This window comes from Amphiura filiformis, chromosome 11, assembly GCF_039555335.1.
Source record: "Amphiura filiformis chromosome 11, Afil_fr2py, whole genome shotgun sequence".
NCBI lineage: Eukaryota > Metazoa > Echinodermata > Ophiuroidea > Amphilepidida > Amphiuridae > Amphiura > Amphiura filiformis.
In genome coordinates this window covers 55,466,498-55,480,695 of record NC_092638.1, presented here as the reverse complement: position 1 = coordinate 55,480,695, position 14,198 = coordinate 55,466,498, and the positions used below count along the sequence as shown (strand labels likewise).

Below are 14,198 nucleotides of genomic sequence, written 5' to 3'. Positions count from 1 at the left end.
TATATGTTAAACATTTAGGATGCCAAAATTGCATTTGCATTGCAGAGATGATTGAATGGATTAAAGCCTTAAGGGGGTACTACCCTATTTTTGCATTTTTCCTAAAAATCATAGCGCATTGGTGACAAGTAAGATATCATATGGGGCAAGGACTGCAACTACTGTACGATTTCCGTCAAATTTTAATTTTGTTATTCTTTATTCGAAATGTTGAAATGATATAATAGGCCTAGTAATAACTGCCAGGAAGGGTTGCTGTCCATTTTAAGTTGAAATAAAAAGGTAAAGTGAAAGAAGAACCCACACTGGTTATTTTGGCCATTTAAAGGGGCACTTCGTGATCCACAGCCTCATCCCCCACTTTTCTCAAAAAAAGTTGAGATTTTTATATCACTGGAAACCTCTGGCTACATAATGTTTATGTACAAAATATTGTGAAATTTGAATTTCGTTCTGGTGCACCAGAACGAAATTACAACGTATTGTCTATGGAGCAGTGTAATACACATAATCATGCATAACTCGCAAACGCAAAATCGGAATCAACTGAAATTTTGGGAATATGCTTTTTTCGTTTATATGTACTGAAAATGTCATAAAAAGAGGATGCCAGGATCACGAAATACTCCTTTAACATGCAGTTCTATGAGAGGACATATTATCATAATTTTTGAATTATGATAATATGTCGAACTTTTGCTCTGTTGACCTACAAAGACAACAAATTTGGCCGATTCCATTTAGGTGTAAATTAGGACATGTGTAAACATTACAGATACGCAAAAAAATCAGGTTTGAAAAAAAATGAACCAATTTCATAGAAGATCGTACATTATGGCTTTAAGAAGAACATTTTGAATGACCCTCCTCGCCCGCCTCCCAGTCGTAGGCCTATACAATATACCACCAAACTTGACGCACATAATCATGTTCCCGGGATAATGTTGGGGTTTTGTTTTCATTATTTATAGTCCTTGGTGATATAAATGTTAATGAAACATGAAGTAACAAAGTCCATTCTCGGTCATGGGTGTGACCGAAAGATCAAAATTATTTTTATCATTATTTTGCTACAAGAATAGCAACTTCACAATCCTTGCTGCTCCGACACATGTCAACTTCCTCAATGCTAAATACATTCATCAACTTGATTGGTATGAAGTTATGCAGGGCCAATCAAAACACTGGTACGGCCCAGCTCGCTTACTCCGGTCCTCTTGCCTTATAAAATCACGTGTATTCACCATTAATAGAAATCGATAGTTTCTAACACAAACTTGAAATCTTATCGAGTTCTACGCATGATAATACCAAATTGTGTGCAAAAGACTAGTACAAATCTCAAACTCAGTGATCCATCAATGAAGTAAACAATCGCGCTGATGGTGTAGTCAAGTGCAATGGAGTAAGCTTGTACAGTGACAACGGAACCAACGTCCATATACAGGCTTTTCTAGTATTTTCTACAAACAATGTTGGAACTGGAAATCGAATAAACTTCTTGTGACATTAACTAACTTTGGAGTGATTTATTTGCCATAAATTTCAAGATGGAAACTTATATTGGTTTCAGTGAGGATGCTCTTAGAAACTTGGTAAGTTGGAATTCCAGTGTATGGTTTTGTATTGGCATAGTGTATCACATTGCTATCAAGTGGACAACAGGTTGACATAGTCCTTTATCGTGTTTATCAAGATAATCATTTATTCAATGATGTAAAGAGCATAAGAAATGTGTTGCTCATACGGAACATGTACAGCATTTGAAGTTTATACCGCAGTGCATAGCTGGGCTGTCATTTTTACATAAACTCAGTGATTTTTCAGTTCGTTCTATACTCCATGCGTTCACACACACATTGCACTACCAATGACCCTTTGTTGAAACTCCTGTCAAACTGTGACTGCAGAAAGGATCAATTTTATTATTGAATTTGCAGTAGTTTATATAGGGTATTTAGAAATGTGATTTAATCATATTATATTTTTCTGTCATGCCAGTATGAAATACACAAGATCATGTGCTATATCATGATATGGTGTGAATATTATGTTTCACAATCCTGGGTTCACAATTGAATACCTGAGTGGAAGAAGGGCCCAACTCCAATTTTTTACAAAAATGAGTTAGACCCAGCATTTTATTGCCAGCAGACTATTCTTCCTTGTGTGTGAAAGATGAGCCAAAATCCACCCTCCAAATAGTCTTCCAAGTACGATTAATCATGGTTTTCATGGAAGAAGGGCCCAACTCCATGGAGTTGGGCCCTTCTTCCATAAATATTGGGTTAAAGCGGAATTTTGTTCATCCATGAAATCTGCTTTTCACTACAATAAACTTTCTTGCTAGCATATTACATGCTTCTACTTGTGCAATTAATGGATAATTATCCATTTCTGTAGCTATTTATAACACTTGCAGTATATTTTAATTTATTTAGTGGAAGAAGGGCCCAACTCCAGCTCGTATTAAGACCTGTACCGTTGCCATGGAAACATCATATATAAATTCGAATGTATGTAATATTGTATGTTCATGTATTAAAGGTCCTCTGAAGATGAAAACATTCTGTCTATAAAACTTTTCCAAATATGAAGTTTTTTCTTATTCTCAAAAACAGTTTTGATGGAGTTGGGCCCTTCTTCCACTCATGTATTCAATTACTTGTCTTTTTCGGAATACTTGTGAGTTTATAATACCCCCTGTGGTGAATGTTCATAACTAGAAACGATAGGGCCTATACCAAAAATTGCTGGCAACCATGCAATTTAAGTGCAGCTTGCCAAAAAAACCCTTTGTCTCTTATAAAAACCTTTCCTCATCTCGTTACCAATGCCACATTTGTGGTAAACCGTATTGGGAGTATGTACGAGCAAGAGATTCTACATAGCCCAATGATTTTGTACCAGTTATTATAATTTCACTCTTTTCACAGTGGTGACTCAAAATTGCATTATGAATTAAAGGATTATTTTGTGATTCTAGCGTCCCCTTTTTATGACATTTTTCAGTAGGTATCCGCAAAAAGGTTATTCCCAAAATTTCAGTTGATTCCGTTTTTGCGTTTGCAAGTTATGCATCGGGTGTACATGTATTACACTGCTCGGACTGCGCCATATGCTGACTGTTGTAATTTCGTTCTGGTGTACTAGAACGTAATTTAAATTTCATGATATTTTTGCGAAACAAATTAATCTGCAAGAAATCTTTTGTACACGTACACATGTAGCCAGAGGTTTCCAGTAGTATAAAAATCTCAACTTTTTTTGAGAAAAGTGAGGGAATGATGCTGTGGATCACGAAATGCCCTTAATATAATGTGAAAATTGCTTGTCTTTTGATCTGCCTAAAACATGAATGCCACCAAGAACATCAATCAGGGTACACAACAACTAAGGGGTACACAACATTTGTGCTAAAATGAAATGAATTCATTCTGATCCAGTTGATCTTTTGTACCCAAATAAGGAGATTGACAAAGTTAGCAAACAAACAAATAGAGATGGCTTGATTTATTCAATTATTTTGTTCTTGCCATCTTTGCTTTGAATATTTCTCTATATAATTTGGTACAAAATAGCAACTGGGTCAGTTTAATTAATTGATTAGAATTAATTAATCAAAATGACTTAATTAAAATGAATTAATTAAAATGACTTAATTAAAATGACTTAATTAAATAAGATTGATATTGAAAATCATTAATCATTCATTAAATAAACTGATTAATTGATTGATTCTCATTTATTTTATTTATTTGATTATCAAACAGCAAAAAAATAACTGATGCTCAAAATAAAACAAAATATTGAAACTTTCTTAATATTAATTATTATGTACCCATTTATTTGTCCATTTCAGCTGACAAACTGCACAGATTTCAGCGAAAGGAGACGCATAAGAGCAGCAATCAGGGGATTAGTGCAATATGGAACCAGCGACACGTCCGCTTTTGACTATCAGAACAAATCCTATGAACCAGATCACATCAGTCACAGGATCCTGGAGGAGAAAATCAAGAATGCTGCTGATGAAAATGAGTTGAAGGGATTGGTGAGTAATTGACTAAGTACATTAATAAAGGGGCTGTGCAATAAGTATAAGACCCTACTGGGGTAAAATATCCAAACAGGTTCCCCCTCTCATCCTTCCAAAAAATCCATTATCCTATTATTGGTGCAAACAGCTAATATTTTATACAGCATTTTGACATTTTTTGATTGATTTGCAAAGTCTCAGACAGTATTGTTTAATTTTCTATAGGCCTGCAAAATAATATATATCCCAGCTCAACTTCATTCACTCCTACATGACCTGCAATAAGTGTAATTCCAAATGTGGGCCCAAATTGCTGCTGCATAGTTCAATAGAGCTGTCAGTCTAATTATAGCAAATGCTCTATAGTAGGTGAATACAACTTTTGTAGCCTATTTTTGGTTGTAAGATGTCAAATAATTGTCACTAAAGTCAGACAAGTGAACTTGAGATGACCTGTTACTTCTTAGCTTTCCCGGACCACAATGGCCTCAGCCCAATGGCATAGTTCAATAACCTCAATAAACAATCATAGTGCAAAATTTGACCTCAAGTTGAAGGGTATGAGTTTTTGTACCTAAATTTTCAAAGGTCATTCATTAAATGTGCAAATGTATTGGGGTTAAAGAACTGTGCATGATAGATGAGGGTGTTGTGGATCCTAGATATGATGACATTGAGCAGACCAGGGTGCAAGAGTTGGTGCACAGAATCGCAGGCTTGCTATAGAACTTGATCAGTTCCCTGGGTTGGCGTTGTCTAAACTGCGAGCTCATTAGCGGGATCAGAGGCGCCTGCCGACAGCTCACGCCTCAGTTGGCTTGTAGGGGTATTTAGGCTATATGAGTAGGCCTGTACATTTTATGTAGTACCCCTGGTAGTACGTACTATAGCCGGGGTATATTGCAAAAAATATATATACTGTACTGTGGTTGGTACATGTAACACGGTATTTAGTAATTGTGATTTACTCCCTCAAAAACAGGAACATGCTTTTTATTATTTTGTTTTTACATTTTGTAATTATAGGTTTATACCCAAGGGTTTATAGGGCCCAGGGTGGGGGCACTCAACTTTGGAAGTGACAGGGATGTGCGGACAGTAGTTCGAAACTAGGGAGGGGGTCTTTCGGTGAGAGCCTAGACACCAAAAAAAGAGGGTGTTATGGGAATAGGTCATTGACCTGTTTCTTCAAAGCACCGCAGAATGGTGAAAGTATTGTTAAATTTTGGTGAAAAGCCCCAAAATTGGCACAGATTCTGCACCAAGCATCTGATCTCATTCTCAAGAATTGACAAACAATATTGACATTTGCAAAGCCAGGACTGAACCAAACACTAGGATCCCCAACATGCTCATCTATCAGGGCACAGTTCTTTAACCCCAATACATTTGTACATTCATTGAATGACCTTTGAAACTTTGGGTACAAAAACTCATACTCTGCAACTTGAGGTCAAATTTTGCTCTATGATTGTTTAATTGAGGTTATTGGACTATGCCATTGGGATGAGGCCATTGCGTCCATAGTGAAAGTGCATACCCCGAGTAGCTGAGGGTGAAAATCCAACTGATAGCCTGGCAGACCCCCAATAACACCAGGAGTATAGCTGGGGTGAAAGCCGCAGTCTGGTGCCAAACTATAGTGAAGAAAAACCACAGATATTCTAACAAGCTGAGATATTTGGAAAATAAATGCTGTGCATGCCACAAATGTTTAACCAGATGGGTGGCAGGATGGTTGTTCTTTTCAAAACCAATTTTGTTTTGGGGTGAGACGACCCTCTCCCCCTCACCTAAAGAAAAACATATCTCAGCTTTCATGAGTGCGAATATTAAAAATATCCAATTTAGAAGAAAACTAGAGCTAATTGCGCATACACATATACGCGACCTTAGCAATAGCTAATTAACTAGGCCTATGGCTAATTAGCCCAGCTATCTAGCATGCATGCATGTATTAAGGCATATAAACAGCCAGCAGTAGTATAATATGCTGATTTTACTGAGAGGTCTTTTTTGAAATGCACTGTAATTTGAAATTGACCATAGGGACAATGGGAGCAAGGTTAATTTGTAAGCTCACCTAGGCTATAGCATATGTGAGTTCAAAAGGTCCAGCAGTTTGGTGTAATTCATTGAATATACATGAATAACTACAACAGAAGTTTGTAGTATCATATAATTAGACCAAGTAAAATAAAAAACATGTTTCAAGTCCGGGTTTTTGTAAAAAGGAGGAAGAGGGGCTTTTTATTTTATATTTTCATGGCAAAATCGGTGTGATTACCCATCATTTGAGCTGTTTTAGCATACACAATAATGCCTGGAAAAAGGAGGAGGCCTCTTTTTATTTTTGTTCTGAGGATATAGGCCGGCCCCTCTCATTTTCATAAATCCTTCCAAAAGTGTTTCTTGTATATTAGCAAGGCTTAAGAAATATTTCTGCTTCCAAGATATATTTTTTGAAAAGTTATAACTGAATAAATATGTAATTGAAGAAACCTCAAAAAAGGAAGCGGGTGGGTACGTGAAACATGTTTATTTTTTTATTTGGCCTTATAATTATTAATTATATTACATAATTATTTTCCATAGTTGTGAAATCATTTTGTTAACCAAAAATTATTCAATATTCATGTAAATATTTCTGTGCAACTTTGGTCATGCGCTATTAGAGTACGACTTCCTAAGGTATTTTTCTACATACCGGAAGTAATATCTGCATGACCTTTGACCCCAATGACCTTTGACCCCAATGGATGAATACAATGTGTAATGTTATCATGCTATATTATAATTTGTGGAATGACTTGGCATTTTTAGTAACAGAACAGAAAATCAGCATCAGCCATAATGACCTTCGTATGACCTTTGACCTCAAGGCTAATGCATGCGTCAAGTGACATCATCTTGCTGTGTAATTTGTGTAAGGAGTAGCAGTTTTAGGAAAAAATAACAGGAAATAACATTTTCGGCCATAATGACCTTTCCATAACCTTTGACCTTGAGTTGGTCACGTGACATTTGTGCCACCAGCTATTGGTCCTGATGACCAAGTAACATTGTTGTACCATATATATTTGCGACAGCAGCAGCATTTTAGGGTATTTTGTCATATACCGGAAGTATCCCCTGAATGACCTTTGACCCCAATTCTGAACATTAACTTTTAGACACTGGGTATAGCTGATGCATGTACCCAAGTGCCATCATCGTGCTGTATAATTTGTGGAAGAAGTAGCATTTTAGTGAAATCACGTTTTTGGCCATTGACAGGAAGTGGATGACCTTTGACCTGAAGTTGATCATGTTTCATTTGTCCCCCCACCCAATGGTCCTAATGACCAACTATGGTCAACATGGCTCAAAGCATATGGCTTCGGTGGCTCATTATAAGATTGACAGAAAGAAAGAAAGAAAGAAAGAAACAAAGAAAGAAACAACTAGATCTGGTTACAGATCTGGACCTAGCCGGGCCGGAAATGCCAGTCTTAACTTAAAGTTTCACCTTTGACCGGCTAAGCGGCTATTATGGACATCTCACACCATTAATGGTGCATCACTGTAGCATGTAGGGGCTTTATCCGTCTTCAATAGGCTGAGATACAGCTACTTTTCCGTAATTTTAAACATTTTTTTTTGCACATTTGATGTTTTTGACCTCCTTAATGACCTTTGACCAAAAAAAAAAAAAAAAATCCTATATACACCGAGAAAATGCATTGTTACAGTTTAAATTAAAAAATATACTATGCTTAGTTATGGAGATAAAAATTCTTGAAGTTATTTAGCTTAAAACCGGAAATGACGCCTCTAAATGACCTTTGACCAAAAAATAAAAATACCGTGCATACATCGGGTAACACTAATGCATTATATGAAGTTTATATCACTCTGGTCTGGTTACGCTTTTGAGATTTAAAAAATGAACATATTTGATGATTTTTGGTTTTTGACCGGACGCGCCCCCTTAATGACCTTTGACCCCAAAACTGTAGACACCCCAAAGACCCTGGTTGGTAGCAATGCATGTGTGCTAATGGCAACACTCTGCTATGTAATTTGTAAAAGCAGTGATTTTTGAATATTTTTAGCTTTCAGACCGGAAATGACCCCTTAATGACCTTTGACCCAAATTCTGTGAATAACTTATAGGCACTGGATATAGTCGATGGATATGTGTAAGTGACATCATCGTACTATGTAATTTGTGGCAGAAGAAGCATTTTGAAGATATTTCGTTTTATACCGGAAATGACCCCTTAATGACCTTTGACCCCAAATTTGTGAACATCCTATAGACACTGGATATAGCCGATGCATATGTGCAAGTGACGTCATTGTAGGATGTAACATGTAGGAGAAGAAGCATTTTGAATTTGTTGCCAGAAGAAGAAAGAAAGATCCGATAGCATCACAAGACCTAGCCGGTGTCCCGGCTAGGTAAAGAACTTGACAGCAACAGACCTTAGCAATTTGTGCTAAGGAATCATTTACACCAAAATATTCAAAATACATTTGCTGTCTAAGCTTGAGATGGGTTTAGAACTTATACAAAATGTATAAACAAGGTCCATATTTTGACAGTCTTATATCTTCTGCAAATAATAATCATATAGGCCCTAGGTGCAGCCATGTTTTTGTTATTGTTTTGACTTTTTCCTTCCATTTTCTGTGCTTTTATTTTGTTTTTTTTTTTTTTCAAATTCTGATTATGAGCCTGTTTTGATAATTTCACTTTTTCTTTGTGTCTGCAAACTGGCCTCTTGAATAATAATACTGCATTTATACATTTGTACGTCAAGAAGGGTGAAGGGGGAGCAGGCGTGTCGCAAGTGGAGCGCCCCACTTTTTTGCAGCTTCGCTAAGCCCCCACACACTTAAAACTACGGGGTCAAAAAATGACCCAAACGGGGTCATTTTTGACCCCAGCATAGTTATCAACTAAACACCATACCCACGGACGGGGTCATTTTGACCAGGGTCATTGCAATGACTACGTATTTGGGTCAAATAGTAACCCCATTGGGGTCAAAATATTACCACATTTCGGGGTCAAATGAAAAAGGGTTGCCTTATTTGGGTTATTCAATATTGACCCCATTGGCTGTGGTCATTTCAATGACCACGTATTTTGGTCAAAATGTAACCCCATTGGGGTCAAAATATAACAACATTTCGGGGTCAAATGAAATGACCCATTTGAAAGGGTTGTTTATAATAGGGTTACTCAATAACCACATTTAGGGGTTGTTTGGATTTTTTTAGTATGATGCGATGGATGGTATTGATATTGCTGGTCCCACCAGGACATAAGAGTGTCTCTGCACACTAGCATTACATAAGCAGCAAATTTATACATAATGCATCTGTGTATCACACTGACACGCCTCATGACAGTTCACGCATTATAAGCTTACATGATATCATTGATATGTAAGCTTATAACAACTGCAGCCAAGACATCCGGCCACGACAGCATGAAATTGTCCGAATCTGCGTTCATGGACATGGGTCTATGCATCCTTGCAGTCCCACTTTCCCAAGTAACTTTTCATATTCCATCATGCAGACACACGAAAATCCGCTCAGGCTGCACAATCAGAACAAATATGGCGCTGATGTGACGCGGGAAGCCGATGCACACCGTACATGCAAATAGTTCCGAAATGCAAGTCGCGATTATAAAGTTGTAAAATTGGGCAACGTCGGTCAAAAAATTAGCTATATTTAATAATCAAAAAACATTAATTGCAGCTCATGTTTAAACTCATTTATGAATTGAGATTTTCAAAGCTGAACATTGAAACTGATATCAATGCGCCGACAGTATCGGCAAAATGACCTCGAAGTTTTTGACCACGTTCGTCGTGGTTAAAATGACCTCGTGAATGTGGTCAAATTAAAACAGTACAACCCCCTTACGGGGTCAAAACAACCCCAAACGTGGTCAATTCAAAATGACCACGGAAAATATAACCCTGTAGTTTTTAGTGTGCATTTCAGGATCAGAATCACACATTTGAAAAAAAAAAAAAGAAAAAGGGCCTCCTCCTCTCCTTGAGCACTGTTGGAAAAGACTGACACTACTAAGTTTACATTGAAGACAAAACTTTCCTCCCTCATCAATTCATAACAATTCTCTAGACAAGAACCAAAACATAAATTTTATATGGCCTAAACAAGCTATTGCTATTGCACCTCTCAACAAGTTCAAAAGCCAAATTAATTATATGATGTGAAATAAGCTTAGCATCAGTAGCTATGGCAACAGCTTATTCTCAGTTCACTCTTACCATGCTCTTACCAAGATGTGGGTCAAAGAAAGTGAAACTGGAATAGCCCGGTCATTTTGACCATTGTCTGTTTGACTATGGTTTGACCATTTTAAAAACTGACCCTTTGTGTTATGGTCATTTCAACTACCAAGATGTTTTTAATTAAAGTGTATAGTATAATAAACTTGCAAACTTTCTATGAATTTAGTTCTCTAAAAGTATGACTTTGAAAATGCTGTATTTAGCAGTAAATTTAACATTAATTAGTGTAATGTAATCCTTCATTCTGGCATATTGTAACATTTGCTGAGGAGGATGCCCTCAAGAATTCTGCAAAAATCAAAGCTTTGGTGCTGCATTGTGACAAAATCCATTTGTAAAATGACTGAACATGTTGTTTAAAAGGGCATTTCATGATCCACAGCCTCATCCCCCCACTTTTCTCAAAAAAAGTTGAGATATTTATACCACATGCATAACTCGCAAACGCAAAATCGGAATCAACTGAAAATTTACTTAAAGGAGGATTTCGTGATCCTAGCATCCTCTTTTTACATGTATGACATTTTTCAGTAGATATCCACGAAAAAAGCTTATTTCCAAAATTTCAGATTCCGATTTTGCGTTTGCGAGTTATGCATGATTATGTGTATTACACTGCTCCACAGACAATGTGTTGTAATTTCGTTCTGGTGCACCAGAACGAAATTCAAATTTGGCGATATTTTTGCTAAATGAATTAATCTGCAAGAAATATTTGGTACATAAACATTATGTAGCCGGAGGTATCCAGTGGTGTAAAAATCTCAACTTTTTGGGGAAAAGTGGGGGATGAGGCTGTGGATCACAAAATGCCCCTTTAAGTTTAAGCCATATAAAGGCATAGGCCTACTTATAATAATGAAAGTGTGAAAATGAAAAGAAATATCAGGGTATTTAGATTGATGGTAATGACACTGTGTGTGCCTTGAACCCTATTGTTTTACCTTGAATTTGACCTGACAATAGCCTATAGGACTTGTTAATGAGAAGCCAGGAATGGGGTCTATTATTTTTGGAATACAATTTTCACCTCAAATGAAGCCCTGAGGGAATGCTTTGCCAATGTGTCTTTTAGTAGTTTGTGACAATGCTGTGTTGGCTGTGGTGTTGGGGTAGCGTTGAAGTGTGCTGCTTTAAAGTTGATAAGCTGCTTATAGTGAAGATATTTGGAGTATCAAGAAATGAGAGAGTTTGTAGGTCATGTTGCCATGGTTACAAGAAGCTATGTGGGGTGAATGACCAATTTACAAATGACTGTATAAGTGGTAATTTTCGTGTACAGTTATTTTCGCGATTTGGAGTAAGAGACAGTAAGAGGCTGGAGCTCCAACCATGAAATTCGCGAAAATAAAACCCTTGCAAATATCTCCACTTAGCCCTATGCATTTCATGCCATCAAGCAAAATGAGTCCTTTGGCAAGCAAAACCCCTTCCAATTTTTCGTAAATTTATGTCCTTAAAGGAGTATTTCGTGATCCTAGCATCCTCTTTTTATGACATTTTTCAGTACAAATCCACGAAAAAAGCATATTCCCAAAATTTCAGTTGATTCCGATATTGCGCTTATGCGAGTTATGCATGATTATGTGTATTACACTGCTCCATAGACAATACGTTGTAATTTCGTTCTGGTGCACCAGAACGAAATTCAAATTTCACGATATCTTTGCTAAACGCAATTAATCTGCAAGAAATATTTTGTACATAAACATTATGTAGCCAGAGGTTTCCAGTGATATAAAAATCTCAACTTTTTTGAGAAAAGTGGGGGATGAGGCTGTGGATCACGAAATGCCCCTTTAATTAATTAACTGATATAACATGCTGAAAAAACATTGAAATTAGGCTACAGGTTCCTAGCATACAAAAGACCTGAAAGAGTAGCCTGATGTATCTCCCAATGGAGTTTAGCGACATTTGACTAATTTTGCCTGATTTTGTCACACAAGCAAGAAGGTTATAATTAAACAAATAAAAGTTAAACAATTAATTATTTTCTTAATCCAAGTCTTCCTTGTCACCCTTGGATATTATAAATCACCATGAGTGTCACCATTAGCGATTGTGTGTGCACCTTGAAAGCTTGCCGCATTTTGAAACATCTTGGTTGAAAAAATGGGGGGGGTTACAGAAGGAGGCAACTAAATTCGAGTATATATGCGTTATTATTTTGATAGCCAATATCAACATGGGGTCATCAGCAGAAATATGGAGGTTGAAATCAAGATGCATTGTGGGAGATATGGGCAAATGGAGGATTGTTGTGTATTTCAATGTCCACTGTAAAGGAAATAATTAAAATCGGATCACAGAAATAGCCCCTTGCATGTGCTGAATAATTAAAAGGGTTTTTTCTAGCTGTAATTAATTCAGCGTGGATTTTTTGTGGATATTTTATTTTCATGCTTATCATAGTATAACAATCTTCAGCAAGTTCCCCCCCCTGCACCTGTTGGGGATAAATGTGTTGCTGTTTGATAACTGTGAATAAAAGATATTGAGGAAACTCTGTCAAACTGTAAACATTGTGAAAATATAATAGAGCTAAAATATTCCACAATAAAGTCTGTGCCTATGCCTTAATTCAGCATCTGTATCTATGCTTCACTTTGTGGCATAAAAAAGTTGGCACATTTTTGAACCATCAAGCCTATTGAGGTTTGATTTTAAGAACCACTGAAGGAATGCTTATACTCTTATTCATTAGAATGTGTATCCCTCAGATCACAAATATTGTAAAATAACTTGGCCAGAAAAAAAATTGTTTGATTGTCCATAGATCTCCTCTAAGGGGTAGGGTCGGTCGATTGGCATTTTTTATTATTTATTTAATAGCCCAAATACATACCTATGAATTGGGATATTTTTCTACTGTATACCCACCAGCGTGTCCAGGATCTGTTCCTGCGGGGGGCTTTGACTTGAGAGTAATGTTGGGGGCTTAAGACAGCGTTCAAGCTTTGACTTACGTTTGGCGGACAGAATGGAGGAAACTTAAAGTGAAAGATATCCTACTTAAAGGAACTTTTTCTAGGGTGAAATTTTGTGTAGAATCTGAATCTGACATAAAAAATGCATAATTATCAACTTGAAAATGTTCCCCATAGCACTGTACAGGCATATTTCTGCCCAAAATCGTCAAATTTGAGCAAAAATTTTTGTTAAAAAAATAAGTCCTTCAAAATGGAGATACTTCACAGTTGTTTGATGTATATAGAATTGGCTTCATTATTTACTAAATGCAAACTATAGGTGGCGCTTATTTATCCTAAATCATATTTCTTAATTTGCAAGGGTAGGTGATCAATACTGCCATTAAACCAGATGGAATAGGTGAAACAAGCAACAAAGAAATTTTATCAACATATTTCATCAAAACATAAAAGGAATTATTTGTATTAAAAGCTTGAAAGAGTAATTTCCAGTAAATAAATAGCGCCACCAATTTTGTTAGAAATAGATACATTTTATATCCAAAAAAGCTTTTAAAAATACTGTATAGGTGAATAATTTTGTAAAAGAGGGGAAATTAAAGTTGAAAATGACTCAAAAGCATCTGTATACATTAGCATGATATCGCTATAAGCTGTTTAAGCCTAAAAAGTGGGTTGTACATGATGTTTTGTTTGAAAACCTAATAAATGATCACATCAAACAACCGTTACTTAAGGCTAAACAAAAAACATGTTGCTCTAGAGAAAGGTATTGGTTAGAGCAACATGTTCTTTTGTTTAGCCTTACACCTCCCAGTTTTGAAGGACTTATTTTTTAACAAAATCCATTACTTTTTTCACGCCTCAAAATTCTTAGGGGGGGGGTAGCATATTGCAAGTTATTTT

General features: G+C 36.4%; 1 protein-coding gene across 1 annotated transcript in view; it reads left to right on the top strand.

Annotated features, from left to right (window-relative positions):
* Positions 1-1,380: 1,380 nt before the first annotated feature.
* Positions 1,381-14,198, top strand: part of LOC140165021 (uncharacterized) — a 209,351-nt gene continuing 196,533 nt past the window's right edge. Inside the window, exons 1-2 of the mRNA XM_072188432.1 lie at positions 1,381-1,595; positions 3,863-4,054. Of these exons, the coding sequence (XP_072044533.1) occupies positions 1,551-1,595; positions 3,863-4,054 (237 nt within the window). The 5' untranslated portion in view covers positions 1,381-1,550. The remainder of the gene's footprint in view (positions 1,596-3,862; positions 4,055-14,198) is intronic.